At 35.8% G+C, this 20770-nt stretch overlaps 1 protein-coding gene across 3 annotated transcripts in view; it reads left to right on the top strand.

Annotated features, from left to right (window-relative positions):
* The window catches only part of SPOCK3 (SPARC (osteonectin), cwcv and kazal like domains proteoglycan 3), a 173856-nt gene that overhangs the window by 143506 nt on the left and 9580 nt on the right, over positions 1 to 20770 (top strand). For all 3 annotated transcript variants that reach the window (XM_027738292.2, XM_027738303.2, XM_027738323.2), the window contains 2 exons: positions 9808 to 9927; positions 19181 to 19402. In XM_027738292.2, the coding sequence (XP_027594093.1) occupies positions 9808 to 9927; positions 19181 to 19402 (342 nt within the window). The remainder of the gene's footprint in view (positions 1 to 9807; positions 9928 to 19180; positions 19403 to 20770) is intronic.

Consider the following 20770-nt stretch of genomic DNA (forward strand, 5'->3'; position numbering starts at 1 on the left):
ATCGATTTTGTCTAAAATACAATACATTGTCTCGAATAGATTTTTTTCAAAAAATAATGTCATATTTTTTTAAACAAAAAGGTTATATTTTTCTTTTCTTTTACATGTTGTAAAACTTACAACATGAAATTTTTCATTGTGAAAAATGTCAACAAAATTGTTTAAAAAAACATCACTGTGTTGATCAATGTGAGAATTCCCTTCCTTTTCAAAAAACCAAGTAGCTGGTCTAGACAGCACCAAAGTGGGCTGTCCAGTGACAGCACCAAAGTACTGGCTGTACTGAAATCAGCAAGAATATTACTATTGATTTCAATATGATAAGTATTTTGGGATAGCTTTTTTCTGTTTTGTGTACACATGGTGTTGATTTGTGCCTACTATAAGCAGTTCCTTTCAAAAACTTCTGTGCTTGCAAAGTAGCCATGCAAATAGGTTGCATGCAGGTAGACAGTAGTCTCATGCAAAAAAACTGCAGCTGGAAAAGAAGCATTTCCTGAAACCTGTCATGACTAGTATATTTCTTCTTATACTAAACATGACATGGTCTCCATATCTGGGCCACAAATTTGGGGGTGAAGGAATACAGTAGGGCACATAAGGGTATATTCCCACTTAAAATAATGTATCTCATTGCTTTGCTCCTTGACTTTGTCCTTCATTATCCACACTGTTAGTTCAGTGACAGATTCTCTGCTGAGGTAAAGTAGCTGTTCTCTTTTCAGATGTACTTCTGGGAATAGTTTTCTCCATGGACTTCTTCCTGCAGACTGTATGAATAAAAAAGCAACAGATTTATAGTTCCTTTAACTTGCAAATAAATGATATTCTATCAGACATTGTACCCTCCGATATTTTCACACATTCACATGCCTCACCAGTGCATGCTTCTTATATCCTTATGACTTATTTATAAAACAGCACTGAACAAGTTTCCTCTTCCTCTCCAGAAATAGTAATTGTAATTCAGTAGGATCACTGTTGGTAATACAGGATTTTTGGATTTAAAAGATGTATAAGGAATAACCACATTAAAAATTACCAAGGCTAAATAAATTTATATTGCCATGAATATTCATATGCATCTCATAAAAATTCCCTGATCTACATAAGACATTAATGAACAATCCATTTAGTGTTCAGTGCAGAGACTAGCAAAACATAATTGCACTTTGCTAACATATTTCATATATGCATTTGTAAACATTTTGGATGTTGGTACCCTAATCATATCTTTTTTAACTCATTACTTTCTGCATTTCTCCTTCAACTTTTGATTAGTGAATTTGTGTGGAGACACAGCTGCAGATTTGCAGATTACGTTTACTTAAGTAGTGTTCTCATTTCACTGGGGTGGTGATACAGTGTAGTAGAGTTTGCATCCCACTGCATATGATTCGGGTGCCAGGGAAATTGGGTCCTGCTGTTACATTGCTGTATAATGGATTAACTGTCATAGGTTTCTTCAGTGGTAGAGAAAGAGCTTGTCTACCTCTGTTGGCCTCACTTTAGGGAAGACACAAATAGCTAGTTAGATTGGAGTGATTCTACCCTCTCAGTCCTCACTGAAAGGTCTAAAGGCAACTGTGCTCTTCAATTAACAATTTAAGGTGATTAAGAGCGATTTTAGTGATTAAACATTCAAGAAGAACACACAGGCAAATGGTTAGGGTAAGTACAAAGTGGTTTAAAGCATCAGATCACAATCTAAATACAAAAAGAAGAAAATTAGTGCAATGCAGCCTTGGATCTGTTAGACTTAATTGGGATCTGATACGATGTACAATTCCTTTATGCCAGATACTTGCAGAACAGAGTGTAGTTAATTTCTACAATCTAATGGTAAGATTGATGGAGAGATAGACAACAGGTTAGCAAAGGCATATAGTGCCTTCGGAAAGCTTCATAAAGGAGTTTGGCGAAATAAACACTTGAAGAAAAGCACAAAGATCAGTGTTTACAGAGCCATAGTGCTGTCTACTCTCTTATATGGATCATCTACTACCACCACCTGCGGCTCCTAGAACACTTCCATCAACGCTGCCTCCGTACAATCCTAAACATCCACTGGTCAGATTATGTGACCAATACATCTGTTCTTGAACAAGCAGCAGTCACAAGTATTGAGGGCATGTTGCTGAGAACACAGCTGCGTTGGGCAGGGCACGTCTCAAGGATGAAGGACCACCGCATCCCTAGGATCTTGCTTTATGGTGAACTTGCCACTGGCTGCTGCATGAGAGGAGCCCCAAAGAAAAGATATGGCCTTGGCCATATTGATCACCATAACTGGTCTACTCTGGCCTCCAATCGGGAGGCCTGGAGACACACCATCTATAACGCTGCTGATGCTTTTGAGAACGCACGCAGGATCACTCTCGAGGAGAAAAGACAACGCATAAAGATTCGTGCCTTGCAGAATATTCCACCTAAGGAGTCTTTCTGCTGTGCCTTTTGCAACTGGACGTGTCTATCTCTTATTGGCCTTTTTAGCCACCAGCGCGCTTGTAACAAACGTGGGTAGAGCCCTCCTCAAATCTTTGTTTGTGAAGCCTAGCCATGATGATGATAATTTCTACTAATTGGTAATTCTTGAGCACAGTGTTCAATTCTGCTGTCCTTCCCTGCCAGAGAAGAAGTGCAAACCAGTAGACAGTCCTAGTGAGACACAATGATAATTTTCTCTCACAATAGAAAGAAGGGTCTATCAGTCCCTTCCAGGTTCTGTGTGCATAGTTGCCTGATATGGTAGACTTTCAAAGTCTCTTATCAGCACTGAACATTTCTGGTTTCAAGAAATAGCTATTTTAAAAGACTGAAATAATATATACATGTTTTTAAGTTTTCTTTGTAAAGAGCATTGTCCAGGGACCCTTTTATCTTTGTCTGCTGTGATTCAAAGGGTTGTATGTCAAATGCAGTAAGTCTTTGCAGGACTCTTGTCAGTCATGACCTTGAAGGGAAGAATGTCCAGACTTTGTACCAGGGCTGTGTAGTGCTTTCAGGAATCCTTAAAACTGAATTTGGAAAATGACAGCACTTTTGGGATATGGCTGTCTGAAAAGCTTTCACCACTGAGTGGAATATCTCTTTGCTATCTTTTTTTTGCTATCTTCATTACTATGCAATGTACAGATTAATAACATAATTTTCATCCTCAGAAATTAATAGTTCAGAATAACAGAGCATGATGAGAAATAACCAACACTAAAGGTTAGCAGCAGTTAGCAAAGGAAGACTTTTATGTATATTGACTATGCTCCAGAAAATAAATTAGCAAATTCCACAATAGGTCTGTGGTACTTCTGGCAGACTAAGGAATTAGTATTGTCTTATTTAATTGCAATGCTTTTGTAATTTTATATATTTTAAGTTGAAGATAGTATCTTGACACATAATTCTGTATGTTGTAGTTACTACTATTTTTCCTGCACTCAGATATCATTGTTATATTTAAATGTGAAGTGTTAAAAACTGTGAGGACACAAAAAGATCAGATTTATTTTATGAAAATGTAATTTAATTGAAATAGTTTTGAATTTTATGAAACATTAATCATGGGTGGAATGTGAGTATGGAACATTAATTTGAAGCAGTAAGAATAAGCAGCTGCAGTTCCCTGATACGGTATCTGCAGCATTTGTATTAATTATCTCATAACATAGACTAAGTGAAGTAGAAAATTCATTATGTTTAGTTAAATAGTAAGGAAATCAGAATGCTTTTATTTGTTAATTTCAAGGTATCTTCTAAAAATCACTGGCCCTAGAGGTGACTAATAAACATCAGCTTATAAAAATAGAAAAATACATATGAAAATTTTCAGTTTACAGCCTTTCAAAAAAATCCAAACAAACAACAAAAAAACCCAAACCAAACTCTTCTAACTGTACATATGGGACTGTAAAAAGATGACTGAAATGACTGTCCCATCTTTTAGCTACAGGTTTGAAGGGATTTTTGTCCTTCTGTCAAATGTATTGGGTTTTGCTACTACATTTCATTTTGCTATATGTTACTCGTCCCATTTGTATCAGATGATGCAGAGTTAGAAATGCTGCCCTGTATTGCAGGAACTGTAAGATCACTTGCATACAATTCTGAGACATTTAGAGTTAGCCAAATGGGTACTAGCCCTTATTCTGGAGCCATCAATTTTCAATTCAAGCAATATGAGTTCCTCAGGGCTAAATTCATAAACCTAGGCAGACTGGCAACCTTCTAAGGTACTGATGCTGAGTAGGTATGCTTGTCATAATGTTCCAGTTTACTATAGTAGATACCGTCTTTAAAGGCAGCACTGAATTCTAATGGCAGTATTAGGGTTACTGTATTTTGAGAAGTACTTTCAAATGCAGGTGCTGGAATTGTAGTTAATCAGTGCATCTCAGGTGTTTAACATTTACTGTGCAGCCATACGGTAGTGCGTGAATGGTAGGTAACACACTGAAAGGTATTGGACTACATAAGCATCAGCTGTGCACTGCTCTAAATAATCCTGCTCACAGTTCATTTGGAATTGCTGCTATAACCAGGTTTCTGGATGTCTAGCAATCCTGGACAGATGGGTGCAATCCTCAAGTTACAGCATGAGGAAATGCCCTTGTACTTTTCAGGGAGAACAGTATAGAGTTACAACGTAGGTGATAGTAGTATATTGTTCCTTTCTAAGAAGGGTAGTCTTTAATACAGTGAGGAACCTTAATGTGAATTGCATGATGGTCACAAGACATGAATGACTGGACACTGTCCTGAACAATCTGATGTAATTAGGCCTACTTTTAGCAGAGAGTAAGACTGAACAACTTCTGGAGTTCCCTTTCAGCATGAATTCTTCTGTGATTCTGTGGTCATATGCAGTGATTCCAATATGTAGAAAGTTTGAATGGTAAGAAGTCTTGCTTTAGCACACACTGATTGCTGAGTTACCCATCTCACATGGAATAATTTCTAGTTTACTCTAGGAGGTGGTTGATGTGTACCCTGTTCTTCAAGTTGTCCATATACTCTCTTTATATTTACTTCTCGGTTATTTTATTACATACATGAATCAGGTCTGCCTGATTGAATGTGATTGTATGTGCTGGGGATGACCTTCTGCAGCTCTGGTTGTAGGGGCTGTGTTTCTCAAAACACGGGCTAGAGTTGTGTGACAAGCACCACCACGTGAGGCACTGGTGGAGTACCACACTGTGTCTTGGAAGTGTGCCTTCTGGCAGGTTATATTAGGTTATATGAAAACTTCAGGAATATTCTGGCAGCAGATGACAAAAGAAGAGATCAATAGCTGAGTTCTACACTTAAGTTACTGCTGTGAACTAATAATTTCTTCGGGTTTGTATAACTTGCTTCCCAACTGTCAGACCTTCTGCTTTTAGAATAGAAGGTCTGCTGCTGAAAAAGTAGCTGAAAGTTTCTCTTTGCGAAGTAAGCAGAAACACGGGTTCTGTCTGCAACCTTGCCACCCCATATAGCATTGTGAATGATGCTACGTAGTGTGAGATGTGTTTATTGCTGCTTTTTTTATCAAATCACTTTTTTGACCCTTCTCTTAGCAAAAGCTACTCCTTGATACAACAGTACTTGTGTGCTTATTATGTCAATGTCCTTTTAACACTTACTAATCTACAGATAATTTTATATATCTGTCTCTGTTTACATAAAAAATAAACACTGTTAACTTACTTTCTGTAATGTCAGGAAGCTAAGACTGTTTAAATGGGTTAGGGAATTCGATCCATAATGCTAGTCCTGAAATATGTTCTGCGTGTCTTTACAGCTTTCAGTAATGCTATTTTTATGTCATTAATTAGCTTGAGTTGAAAGGCACTAAAATAACACAGACTGATACAGAATTTTCAAATGTTTTACTTTCAATCAGTAAATTATATTCAAATGCCAACACAAATCATAACATTTACTGTATGTGAAAACAGAATGAACAGTTGGTTCCATCTAACATTTAAATAATATTTATCATAAAGATATTTCTCGATTAAGTACCTATAAGTTTTCAGATGCCTTCATTTTTTTCATAGTCATAGATGTTGGTTTTAGAAGACAGCCTCATTGTTTGAAATGACAGGAGACCCCAGTAATCTTTGAGCTACTGACTTCATAGTACCTTGTACTAATTCTCTTAGTGGCTACTAGAATTGATTGTAATAGGAGGATTGCCTTGCATTGTCATTATACAAAAACAGAAGTACTTTTAGGCAGATTCCTGAATGGATTCATGTGATTTAATATGCATTTTTTGATTACTGTCTAACCTTCTACAACCTTTACTGTCTGTCTTTCACCATTAAAAATTCATCTCCCAGTCTAACAGGTGAAATCATAGTCTGAATAGATCTGTATTATCTCATCTTGACCTATTTTAAATCAGTACAGACCAATTTGTGCAATAATTTCAGTACCATGTGTCTTCACTGGGATGAAAAGTCCCTAAACATATTCTAGAATTTATCAACCCATTCATTAATATAATTTTTCCTCATATAACATAACCCTGAGCAAGCATGTTTCAATGGCAAATAGCATCCTAGTGAACGGATTGGTGGGTTGATCATCTCTGCTACAGAATATGAAATTTATTCACATAAATCCATGAGTTACAGTGGAGTGCTGAGGCAGGTACTGTACTGAGGCGTGATACAGATTTAGAAACAAAGCCAAATGTATACATTGTCAGTAAATATACCTGACATTTTTTGTGTCTTAAAGACTTTACTTAAGCATAACTTAACATTCTGCAGCCCAGCTTCTCTGAAAAACAGTTGTGTTTGTGATAATGTCTGGATACTGTTCTCTGCTTCTTATGACTTCTGACTTTCTACTTTATATCCATTACAAAATGTTCTGAATGTCCTTATATGTATACAGACACACACACATTTTTGAATATGTATGTATGTGTGTCTGTAAACAATGAGTTTGTACGCTGGCAGCAGAGGTTAATCAGAGTAGCACTGCATATAGAGAGTTTAGAAGTAGATGGAGATAGTCAGGTCAGTCCACTACATTAGTGTAACTGTGTTATTTCTGGGACCTGTGGTGATATTAAACAGTATTGTGCAGGGTAGATAAATCAAAGTGGTTAGATGGCAGGTCAGGTACCCCGATGATTGTGCTGTGCTCCATACCCTTGGACTCAATTCTAAAAGTCTTTCTCTTAAACTAAAGGAGGGTAATTAAAAGAGGGAACAGTATTATCCTATTTCACCTTGTAGTGGGTTGACCCTGGCTGGATGCCGGGCACCCACCAAAGCCACTTTATCACTGCCCTACACAAGTGGATGGGGGAGAGAAAATGCAATGAAAAGTTCATGGGTTGAGATAAGGACCAGGAGAGATCACTCATCAAATAACATCACAGGGAAAACAAAATCAGTTTAGGGACATTGTTGAATTTATTAGTAACAAAATCAGAGCAGGATAATGAGAAGAAAAATAAATCTTAAAAACACCTTACCCTCTCTCCTTCCTGACCTCTGCCTCCTCCCCTACAGGGAGATGGGGAATGGGGGTTGCAGACAGTTCATCACAGGTCGTTTCTACCTCTTTCCCCTGCTCAGCTGTGGGGTCCCTCCCGCAGGATCGAGTCCTCCCCAAACTTCTCCAACATGATTCCATCCCACAGGCAACAGTTCTCCACAAACTACTGCAATGTGGATCACTTTTTCACAGGGTACAGTCCTTCAGGCACAGCCTGCTCCAGTGTGAGTCCCCCTCAGGATCACAAGTTCTACCAGGAAAACTGCTCCAGTATGGGCTCCTCTCTCCATGGGTCTGCAGGTCCCTGCCAGGAACCTGGGCCAGCACAGGTTTCCTGTTGGTTCACAGCCTACTTAAAGGCATCCACCTGCTCCGGCGTGGGGCTCCTCCATGGGCTGCAGGTGGATCTCTGCTCCTCTGTGGTCCTTCATGGGCTGCAGGGGGACAGCCTGCTTCATCATGGGCTGCACCATGGGCTGCAGGGGAATCCCAGCTCTGACACCAGCAGCATCTCCTCCCCCTTCTTCTCTACTGACCTTGGTGTCTGCAGAGCTGTTCCTTTCACATGTTCCTTTCACCCCACTCTTCTCTGTCCGCAATTACATCTGCATAGTAACTTTTTTTAACTTCTTAAATACATTATCATTCCTGATGGGCTCAGCCTTCACCAGTGGCAGGTCCATTCTGGACCTGGCTGGCAGGGGGTCTGTCGGACATGGGGGAAGCCTGGAGCCTCCTGCTACCAAAACCTGGCCACACAAACCCTGTAATTACACACCTGTAATGGGAGGGGAAATTAAAGAGGAGTAAGGTGACACAAGTTAATAGCTGATTCTGATTCTTTGTGCTGACCTGTCAGCTGATTGCAAGGGTTGGTAAAGGAAGGTGTCTTTGTGGCAACAGAAATCCCACAAGTTTGAATTCCGAGATGTAGTCTTGGTTCAGGAGACCATTTTTATCTGATTCTTGTCATACAACATTTTTTTGAGTACACATACCTCTTTATCATGCATTTTTCTCAGTTCCCCATCAAATTATCAGAAAAAAATTGTTCAATTACACAAGAGAAAAGCACAAATACAAGTTTTATAAAAATATCAGTTCACAGTATATGCAAATGTATGTATAAATTGTGCCTAAGTCTTTCATGGATAGAATCAAAGTAGCAAGAGAGACTTCAGCAACGACTAAATAATCAAATGCTTACATGCTTGCAGTTGTTCAGACATTGATAGTTGTTGCCATAATGACGTTTCAATCTTACTCTAAAATACAAATAGGTGTTTCACAGTGTTGTTCAATTTAATGAAGTGCTGAAGGCTGTGTCAACAAATATATTGGATTGCTACATAATAAAGGAAAAGTAAGCTGAACTGGAGATCTATTTTCAAGAGTGTCACTGTGAAGCTCTGCATACTTAGGTATGAACTCTTCAGATTGTACCTTAGTCAGTTACTGGTAGACCTGTAGAGTGATCCCGATTTGGAAGTGATAACTGCTGACAATGACAGTGGAAGGTATTTTGTTAACTTGGGATGGAGATATCTAGTACTCTTTCCATTCTTTTCATCCATTCTGCTCTTGTCATCTTCCAGATACTATTACTTCTCTTGTCTTCTCCCAGCTTTTCTGAAGCACATGACAAAATGGAATTCTGGGAAGGGTATCTTCTATTAGCAAGCAGCTGTACAGTTGCCAGTTTGCAGTTAGGTGCTCACGAATTTGGCTTGTGAAACTTCATTCAATCAACTAATATTCCAGCACACTCTTTAAGCACTTTTGCTGTCAACCCTATTTCCCCTTTTTATGCTTCAACATGGGGGGAAACAAGTTGGGTGTTCCTGCGTTATATGCCTAAATTACATCTCTGACCTTTGTTGGTAGGAGCTTCATTAGTATTGCCTTAATGAACATGGAAATGAAATGCCAAAAGACTGTCATAGGTGTCCCTGACATACAGCCTCATCTACAGTAAGATGTGAAAATATCTGTGCTAGAACTGTTTAAAGAAGTTTGCAGTAGTTTGCAAAGGAAGTTTTTAATTTCTAGGTGTATGTAGTTTCATAATTCCTTTATACATCAGGCATTTATTTCTGAGGACCTTAATTGGGTTTTGAAGGCATACCTAAGTAATGCAAATGATTTTTATTAATTAAGACCTCTGTGGAACATATATGTTTGAATTATTTTGTGTTCTTTGGTTTTCATGGAGGTTTTTTTCCCTTTTTTTTTTATTTTTAGCATACTTTGAAAAGTTCTATTTAGCACCTTGGAGAAAAATATTAAACAGCTCTGTGTTTTGTTTTTCAGTGTGCAGTGACCTGGAATTCAGGGAAGTAGCGAACAGATTGAGAGACTGGTTTAAGGCACTTCATGAAAGTGGAATTCAGAATAAGAAGACTAGGATTGTTCAAAGGCCTGAAAGAACCAGTAAGAGATTTTTACTTGTCTTATTTGATGTTTTCTTTGATTCTTTTCTACTTTGGTATTTCTGTTGCTACAACTTGCCTTATTCTCACATGGTTTAGATAGGCATGTGTACCAAATCATAACTTCGGGCTTTTCTAAAGTTAATTTCTTACTTATGGCTTAGTATTAACAGACAATGTTCACTTTAAACTTCCAACATTATTTGGCAGGACAACTGCCATTCAGAATGCTTTTATTTGTGAATGCTATCAAATTGAAAGAAAAAATACAAAGGAGCTGTAATTATGTGTGACCCGTTGTTGCTATGTGATGCCACTGTAGGTACTGGTAAGGAAAAACACACAGAAAAGGAGCTTGTAAATAAAAAGGAATTTTCAAGGATAAACTTGAAACTGGGAAAGACTCAGGAGTACTAATGAAATGGAGTACTAATGAAATGGAAACAGTAAGAGTCATAATTTGTTTTTAACCCTCTCAAATACTTAAATAGTTTCTTCTGTAAGATGTAATTATCAAAGAGTTTATTTAAAATAGCAGTTGAAGTGTGCATTAATAGTTTCAAGAGTGATGTCCTACTGTGAAGCAGAGTCAAATTAGGTTTGTTAAGCCATAAAACTGTACCTTTGGTTAATATGAAGAGCAAACTATGAATTCTTCCAGTGTATGTTTCACGGAACTTGGCCACCACCAGCTTCTTACTTTACTTATTTTATTATTAGCTCTTTTGAGTATTTGAAATCTTTATTTTTTATTAGTTTTCTTTGCTTTTGTTTGATTGCAATTTGTGGCATTACTTTTTCTTTTTTCAAGAAATCCATTAATTTAATTTAATAGGAAATATCATTTTATTGTGTGATTTGTTCATCTAAGTATGATGTAGTGCAAGCACAAAGTTCTTAAGCGTGTGAGATTTTACCCTTAGACATCTTTTTTGACCTTTTTTCTCCAAGCACACAGATGGTATTAATAAGACCTTCAATCTATACTTGAGACAGTCGACTGTATTATGATGTGTATGTGGATATAATATACTAATTTTTTTGCCACTGGTTGGTTTGCAAATTTTTACTTTATAATAGCAATCAAGGACTGTATTTGGACTTAAGATCTAAGATTTTAATATGTGTGACTAATAGTGCAGGAGTATCACAAATTTTTGGATCTTGTCATTTTTGGAAACCCTAAAGTCCTCTTCTTTGACAGTGTAAAGAATACGAATATATTTTAGAGGGTAGCTGAAATTTAAGGCGCAAGTTAGATTGGATCCTATTCTATCATTTTTTTGAGAGATAGAATCAAGAGTTGATTTGGATGGCTAAGAATAATCTTTGCAGGGCTCTTTTTCATCAGCAGGTAAGAAGGTGCAATCTATGTGGAAAAATCTGTTTCCTGTGCACTGCTGACTTTAAATTCCCTGTCAATATCATGGTGTCAGAAATGTTTGACTTATGTTTGTATCATGGTACTAGAAATCGGAATGTTGTATGAAATATTAATTTATTGCTATCCTGATTCTAAATTAGATGGAAGTGTGATGATAGAGTTTGGCATGTTTATTTTATTTTTACTAAAACAAAGTAAATCAAATTCTAGAAAATGGTTACATATGAGACATTTAGTTTGTCCTATATTTTCTTCTTTTCTTTTTCTTTGCAAAATTAAAAACCCACAGTGCTTCACAAAAACATTTGAACTATATAGTAACTGTTTAGAGATCAGTGTTTTAGCACTGTGGGCAGTTACTCAAACTGCATATAGCTAATTGGGAAAAAATATTGCTTTCAGATATGAAAGATTCCATTTGTGCAGTACTTACTTGATTTTATAGATAGCCAATATTTACATGATTGTTTTAATTTAAGAGGCTACTGCAGAAAGGCAGTCCATCTATAGACAGAAAGCAATGGAATTAATACATGTTCAGTAATAGGTTTTTCCTTTGCAGATTTTGGGATGCAGAAATTATCTTAAAACTGGTTTCGTTAGTGCAACTATCTATTTTTTCTAGTGTGTACATTTCTGTACTTCAAAATTTCTAATTTGAGGCAGCACATCTTATGAGGAATTAATATGTCTGTGATTTAGAAGGAAATGTCCCTGTAAACGCATAAAGAAACAAGAAATAATGATAACCATTCAACGTGGTAATGTCCTTTCTAATAATATGAGGCAGTTCTTAAAATTGTTCTTGAAGACTTAAGCTCTCAAGTAATATCCCTCTAAGTCTCTCTCCAAAGTAATAGGAGGTCAGAGACATTAGGCATATTGATACACAAATATACCAGAGCTGGCCAGCCCCTGTTTTGAGGAGATCAGAAAGCTACACCTACAAATAAATCTTGCAAAGAACTTACCATGTATAATGAATTTATACTTAGCACATGAGGCTTAGTGGTCTGTATGGAACAATAGCTATGACAAAAAAAACCACCTGAACGCAACTTCCTCTTTCAGCATCCTAATTATTCTAGCAAATCCCTGGAGTTGTTCATTACCCTTGGGGAGTTAAAAATCTGTTTTGGCACCTTTTTCCCCAGGCTATCCTTTATTCTTGTCATAAAGTTCCTTCCTCACTGAAAAACTACATTTAAAAAAGCAATTTGTGACATCCTTTCTGCTTGTCTGTTTGTGTTTAGGATTTCTCATATTTCAGTCTCTCTGGTGGCCCTTGGAACAGGATTTATTAAAAGACTTGGGCACAGTCCTTCTGACCAAGGCAGATGTGGTGCAAGTGTGTAGTGCCTTGCTGGTGTTTTTCAGAGTTGTTTCAGCTGTTAAATAATCCACATTGATCCATAAAATCATTCATATTACTTCTAAGCAAACCAAACGACAGTGTTTAAGTTGTTCTGCTGGAGCCATCAATATTTCGATAACAAGTTAAAAATGTAAGGTACCTACGTTGCTGTGTTTTTAAAAGAATAAGGTCATTTTGTTTTACTGACACTTTTTTTTCCAAAACTGAATCTTATTAGTAATTCAGACTAGAATATTTCAAAACAAAAAAAAAGGGGTTTGTTTCCAAAATCCCTTTTGTGTCTATTTGTGATCAAATGGAATATATCTAGAAGTATCATTAACATAAATGCTATATAAAAACTTAAATCTTTTCCTCACACCATTTGAGGTCTAAATAGATGACACAAAGGGAAAAGGGATGCTTTACCCTCATACTGCAATAATAACCCCGTTATTTTTCCCATATGGGTAGGAAAATGTGGAGTTTAAAAATAAGTGACATTTTATATACCTATTTAAAGTCTATTAAAATACTGTTCTATTTCTATATTAATTTTGTGTGATAAAACACAAAATTAATGTCTCATATGCAAAGCACAAAAATTACCATAGTCCTACAAATATTTCTGCTAACAGGCAGTCTGTTTCTTAAGAATACTTGTGCACCTTGTCATGTTAGAAGATGAAAGACCAGAGGCCAAAGGTAAAAGAGAATCTTATGCCTTGGAAATAATATGATTATTTGGAGTCTAATACACTAATAATTTTGAAAATAACATAAAAATACAAGTAGTCTGAAAATAAAATTACTTATAATTGGCTTGTCTAGAATTAGCATAGTGAGATATTATTACACTAAAATTGACAAATCCCCATACAAACTTGCAGAAGGAAAAGTCCAATTTTGTAAAGAAAGGTAAATAAAATAAGCAACTTCAGATTTTTGCTTGGAGGTTTTTATTTCCTTCTGTCTATCCTAAATTCTTTATCAATGAAGAGACAAACTGACATTATGTAGTGATAAAGTACAATTCACTGATCTTCACTGCTGAAGCATATTTGGAAATTCTGAGGTACAGACAGAACTTCTAAGCAGAACAATAAGGTTTTTCTTACTCTTGTCAGTACTCTTCCATATACTCACTGTATAGTTATAAGAGCTAGAAAGAATTGTGTTTTTAAACACAATTTGATGTCTTCAAGATGCTGACTGCCTGGGAATTTGTCTAATTCCTGAGATTATCTCAGAAAATGTCACATAAGATGTACTGCAAAGTTGTACAGGCTGGCAACCTGAACTATAATTCTGGTTTACTAGAAAGAAAAGGTTCTTCTAATGAATTTCTGAATGTATCAGGTTAGCTTATGCAAAGGCATCCTTAATGCAAGAGTCTGGAAGAAGAAATCCAGCATAGAAGTAATTCTGATCAAGGATTTTAATTAATTCGTCTCTACTTAAAATTCAGACACTGAATGAACTAAATCAGTATTGTTGACTGAAGTTGGGTTTGACTCTTTGTTTTTTACAGAATTATTCTTATACACAATGAAGTATATGTAGATGTTTATTATAGCATTTTATTTATTTCTCCTCAGATATCTTCTACTTTTCTTTAACAATCACAGCTATTAATAAAATGGTCAATTGGGTGTCCCAAATAATACATTTCATCTTAACTCTCAAGATATTAGGAAACTGATAGCCTCCAGCAATAGGATTCATCTTGCTTCCCCTTCCCTCTCCCCCTCCATAAAATTCTTTAAAACACTTTCTTGAAAAGGAGAGACTTCAGGATGCAAACTGTTACAGGTGTTTAAAGAACATTGCAGCTGTGCTTTATTTCTTCCTCTTGTACATTTTGTTGTGAAATGAGGGTCGTTTTTCCTAGGTTTATCATAATACCTTTGGTACCTTCCCCATATACCATGTTCCCCAGGGCCAGGAGTTGGTCTTCGATGATCCCTCTGGTCCCTTCCAGTTCAGGGATGGATGATTTTGTGTGTTACCCTAACCCAGCTTTAGGCAGGTGACAGAGAGTGTTAAAGCTGTCTCCTTCTTGGGCCAGTGTGGAGCCAGATGAGGCTCACCTAGATCAGTACTTTTGTGATCAAGTATGACAGAAGGCATTCATATCTGCTTAGTCCTCTTTATTTTAGTCTGTCCTGCTCGGGTCCGTCTTGATTACATTAGGAAGGAAAACATTTTCCCAGGTTGTAGTCGGCCTGAGCTGTGTAATGCTGTTAACTGAAGATTTTCTGCAAGCCCAAATATTACAAAAATCCATTACAGTTGAAAACCTTCTTGCTGCGCAGCTTGCACACTGAACATATAAAATCCATGGTCTAGATGGCAGTCAGGACTCTGGCAGAGTGCACGTGTGTTTATTCACGTGTGATTTGTCGGTGTTTTTTATTGTTTCAGAGAGTGGACTGATATTGGAAAGAATCATGCACTTTTAGGTGTATTGGATAAACAATTTCTACATAATGCAATACGTGAGCCCTATGTATGTATGTATGCTGTTTTGGTTTCCACATGATGTCAAAATCTGTCTTCCTCAATGTACACAAGTATTTATTGCTTATATCCTTAATAAGCAGGCAAACAATAGTTTTACCTTGGAAAGCAGATTATATTTACTAAGAGTTGAAATTCCCCCCTGAGGAATAACCAGAAACAGGAGCGCTTCTGTTGGTACCTTTTGAACAAATGTTTTGAATGCCTAGTGTGTAAGCCATGGAGGAGGGCTGTATTTCTTAATAATTTTTCTCTTGGGATTGTTTTGGCCGAGGAAAAGAGCTTAAGCTGGTACTTCACATTTTTCTAGACAATGTTCAGAAATAGCTTCATAAAAGCTCATCTTATTATGGTATATGGAAATAGATTTTAAATAAGTGGTTAAAATTAGAGGAAGCAAAAATCTTCTTTCATAATTTAGTCACCTGAGCAGCAGTTTTTGCTCTCCTCGGTATAATGTCCTGGTACTTCATCATCAAGAATAAATTACTATCATTCAACATACTAACTCATCCCCCTTAGTTTCTGTTTTCTGTCACAACTGTGAAAAATGTCTAAAAAACCAGCATTCTAGTTGGTGCTCAAGTGATAATATATGTAGTGTGTAATTTGGGCAACTAACTTGCTAGTACTAGGTCACGTGGTGATTTTTTGATTCTTAGTTCTGTATCACCTGACCCCGTCATGTGCCAAACCATGTTAGCAGATGTTAAACTCTAGGTGTGTACCTAAGTGCTTTTCTGTCTCCTTTTTCAGAAGTATAACATTTTCCATAGTGACAGATGCATTATTTTATCAATATTGTAAAAATGGAAGAAAGTCATTGCCAAGAGAAAATACTTCTGATAATCTTAATTTTGGACAGTTCCTTAAAGATTCTTTTAAAATGAACCAAGAATTTTACTTTACCACAGTAATCTCTAAAAGACTTGATAATGTGCACATGGAAGTGGGGGTGATGATCTTTTTGTGGTGTAGAAGTTCTGGAAGAGGTGGACTACTCCATTTTATTTCAAACAAAGCTTCTATCTCTGTCAACACCTGCCTGGCTTACCTCTGAAATACTTGAGACATTTTTATTTATTTCACCAAAACTAGTATTTGACCTAGATTTCAGACATTTCTATACTGCAGTGACTGATGGTTGTGAAATAGTTTGGCTTGATAAAACAAGACAAATGAAAACTAAAAAGATATGTGATTTTTCACTATTTAAAACACTAAAATTGTGTATACCAGAGAAGAGGAAGAACAACAAATATGCCTGGGCTATAAAGGAAAATACAAACTACTTCAGAATTAAGCTCTGAAAAAAGAAACAAACTACTTTCAAGGTAAAGCATGATCAGTTTTAGAAATTATTATATCAAACAGTTATTTAGTAGAAAGCTAGACCCCATGACCCACAGTGCTTTTTCTCCAGCATGTGATGTTATTTAATAGGTAGGTTATGACAGCTTTAATAAATGTAAGCTTTATTTTCCAGGCTTGGAAATAGCATAAAAAATTTCTTATATGAAGTGTTATTGTTTAAACCAGGTTTATTAGTTCTGATGTACCAGTTATAATATATTCCTGTTTCTGGGAAGAGTATGTTGTGCATATCAGACTTCAGACTCTATATTTAAATATTTAACTATAGTTACGTTGAACCTTAAGTGGATTTATTGAAAATATTAGAACATAGTGACATTTTTCTGGTGCTATCCTGTTGATATCAGAGATCTGTAGTAAAATCATCTGTCTTTTAGTGATATTGCTGATTCCAATGCAATTTTTTAATTTCAAGCTCTGTCTTTAACTATGACAAATGTAATAGAGAAAAGGCTGGTGGGACATTACTATTAGGCACACTTTTTAAAAAATCTAAAAGCTATATAGAAAGAAGTGAGAAAAAAAACGAGAAATAGGAACAGAGAATGAACTCAAGTCGCAGGCTAATGCTAATTAAGGGAATCAAGAAAAAAATAGGGATAAAGTCTTATGCAGTTGTATAATATTGTTCCAGCCTTAACTTAGTGATGCATACAACCTTTGAAACGTTCAGCGTTTTTTCACTAGTCGTCAGATTAATTTGTTTCTTTTTAGAGTATGATTTGAAACTGACTGAGAAGTAAAATAAGCAGTTGTTTGGGTTTTTTCTGCTTTTCCTTAGTTTAATTTATTAAATACATAAAGCTGTCTTCTAGTGTCCTAAAATACAAAGTACTTTATGTGTGAGCTTTGCCAGCTTGGACCACAAACACTAAAAACACTTTGTCCGAAACTTGAAAGTGATGCCTCTTTCAGTACATTTATGCTCAAAATTCCACGTGCAGATGTATTATCTACAATTACTTACTTTGACCCACAAGATACACCTGAATGCACCCTTAAAGTGGCTTTTATATATTCCCTTCCAGCTGGCATCTTGTTAATTAAAATCTGTCTCCTCATGGTTGCTCTTTTTCTGCCCCTTCTCTTACAGTTTGGTGAGCTGGCCAGAGTGGTAAATTCAGAAAAATTTTGTGAGCACAAGAATAATTTCTCCCGTCATGCAGGTACACAAAAGGCAGGATAGGTGACAGTATGTTTCATGTCAACCTCTTTCTGAATCCAAGGTCGTGAGGAGGATCTCTAGCTAAAAGCAGGACTAGGAGAGAAAGTGTTAAGAGGCCTTCAGGAACAGAGCCTTATAGGTAAATAATGTTATACTGAATATTTAACCTTAAATAAAATGTTTTAAGACGGAGGAACCTTACAGAATTTTTCTAATCAGAAACACCTGTTGAATAATTTTGATATAATTTACAGATAAAGTTTAATAACACATCTGCTATAATATCCTTATTCATTCTGTTGGGTCCTGTATCTTGTTGCTTTTCATAATCCACAGAAAAGAAGTTTAGTCTTTACGTGTTAACAGAGGCTGGAGAGGAAGGAAGAGAGAGGTCATTGGTTGAACGCTTGGCTATGTTTTTAAATTGTGTTAAACTCATGAAAAATATTAAAAATATCAAATGGCTGGCTTTTTTTTTGCTTTTTTTCTCTTAAACAAAATTAATAATTAATGCAACAGGTCATAAGGGAACAAGGAAAAGTGAGATCACCCTGATGAAAAGTCATAGTTAGTTCAGGATTTCTGAAGAAGGGGGGTTTATGTGGTGGTCTGACTTCAACAAGGAATTTTTGATGCTATCAGCTTTCTTTTACTTTCTGGAATGGTTGTTCTGCCATAGTGTGGACATGTACATATGTAGATATATATGTAAAAGAAAATTTACTGATTTCTAAATACAATTACTGGGTTATCCAAGTTGACCTGTTTTAGCAGTATAGAAGTGCTTTACAGATTTCTCTAATGTTGTCAAAACGACAGCAAAGGCAGACAGGCTTGATTTTTAACAGCAGTAGAAATTGGGAATTCCTGTGTCCAGTTATCTTTTCCATGGTCTCCTCAGAGATAGAAAGTACTCCAGATAAAGATAAAATACAACTTTCAAAGCATTGCTGAGGCTATCATGTTACTTTTTCACAGATTTAAATGTATATTAATGGAAGAAAAAAAAAACACATGAACTCCAACAAGTTTTCTGGAATTTATTCTCTTCTTAGTTCTATAAACTTTGCAAACCATTTAAGTTTCAGTCTCCTGGTTTATAATATCACCTAAATTCTTTAACAGAATTGTTTTCCAGGAAATCACTGTATATCATTTATTAGCATACATAGTGTGTATGCTATAGTTATGACATTTGACAAGAAAACTTGTATTTCTAAATGCTTTGAGACCGATGATGGGATTAATTTTTTTAGCAGGTTAATTTAATGACTTTTAAATTGAATCTGACATATAATTTATATGTAGTATTTCAGTAGCCTGCACTGTGTATGTACTGTATCTGTGTACCACTAGAGCTGTTCCCGTGATGCAGCATTCTTTTGGGATGGCTAAACTCAACAGCTACTCTATCTTTCTTAGTATATAATTTTTATTATTTTTGTTTTACCTCTTAGGATTTGATACCAGCATTTTGCCAATTTGCAAAGACTCCCTTGGCTGGATGTTTAATAGGCTTGATACGAACTATGACCTGTTGTTGGACCAGTCGGAACTTGGAAGCATTTACCTTGACAAGAATGAGCCATGCACCAGGGCGTTCTTCAATTCTTGTGACACATACAAAGACAGTTTGATATCTAACAATGAGTGGTGCTACTGCTTCCAAAGACAGCAAGGTAAAAGATGAGAACAAGCTGCATATGTATATGACTGACCTTTTTGTTGGGCTTCATCTTTTTTTTAACTTATTAAGAAGATTACAGTAAACTACAAGCTCTTAAATGCTGTACAATGAATTTGTGTTAAGGTTTTTGACCTATGGTGAATACCTAAAATGAAATAGAAAAATCACAAACAAACAAACAAAAAACCCCAACCCAAGCTAAATGGAAACGCTTGCTAAAAATTCAAGTGTTCTAAATAAAGTGCAAAACAGCAACAAATGCTTTTACAGCTATATTGTTCCTTGTGCCAACATCCAGTACATATGTAGAGGAGAAAGATCAAAATAAAGAACAAAATTACTTAAATTAGTTCTTTCACAGTCTACTTTGCCTACGTTATAAAATAAACTTTTTTTATTGCTAATGTAGAGTATCTTAATGTTCTGTGAGCCTAATAAAATAGCTGAATGAACATTATGATAAAGTTATTTCCAGTCATTTGGACCTAAAACCGGTAGATTTTTATTGCCTAGTTAAATATCTTGTTAATGTTCTGATGTGATTTGGTTATACAAATAAACATGACCTATAAGCATTATTTCCTGAGGAGTATAAAAAATTTTAGAGTAGGTGAGACATCACATAAATTATATGATCAAACTAGTTATAATGTATCAAGGAATTTACTAATTAGATATTGTCTAAAATTGGTCAGAATTGCCCCTTCATTTTTCTTAGTAACATGAGGGAGTTTTTTTAAAGGATAAATAGCAACCAGGGTTTAAATTTCTTCTTCCAGTAGAGGAGATAAAACTGATTTGGTGGAAAGTTTGCAAAGGCAATTCAACCTTTTTGAAAATTTTAGTATCAGTTTTTAAATCTCGCTTATGCCCTTAAAACTCTCATAATAAATTCCCATTAGCAATCAACATGATTCTGATTTCTGTGGAAATAAAGGTTTTTATCATGCCACATCTACCAGTTTTAAATCTATATAAAAATAAAGCTGTACTTCTATAGATAAATACTGAATAGCAGATTTCTTCTCCTTGGTAAATTTCTAGTTATAAAGTTAACATTTAAATTTTCAAAACACCTTGTTTGTTTCATAGTAGAACAATAATTTTGGCGTTTATCTTATAAGCATGTATGTACTGCTAACAAAATTAGCAAATTAAGAATAACCCATCCCAGAAGTAAGGTAGTTCTTAAAGAACATAACATGTTTTGTTCAGTTGTCTTTAAAATAAAAAAAACTACCACCACAATAATTTCAGCTTAATATATAAACAACCTTACACTTTGGAGAGCAGCATAATTCTTTTCAGTTGCCAGAGGAAGTACAGCACATAATATGTGGCCTAATATGGTCCAAGGTTT

This window comes from Pipra filicauda, unplaced genomic scaffold (assembly GCF_003945595.2).
Source record: "Pipra filicauda isolate LSUMZ 115617 unplaced genomic scaffold, ASM394559v2 scaffold196_size3971931_pilon, whole genome shotgun sequence".
Taxonomy (NCBI): domain Eukaryota; kingdom Metazoa; phylum Chordata; class Aves; order Passeriformes; family Pipridae; genus Pipra; species Pipra filicauda.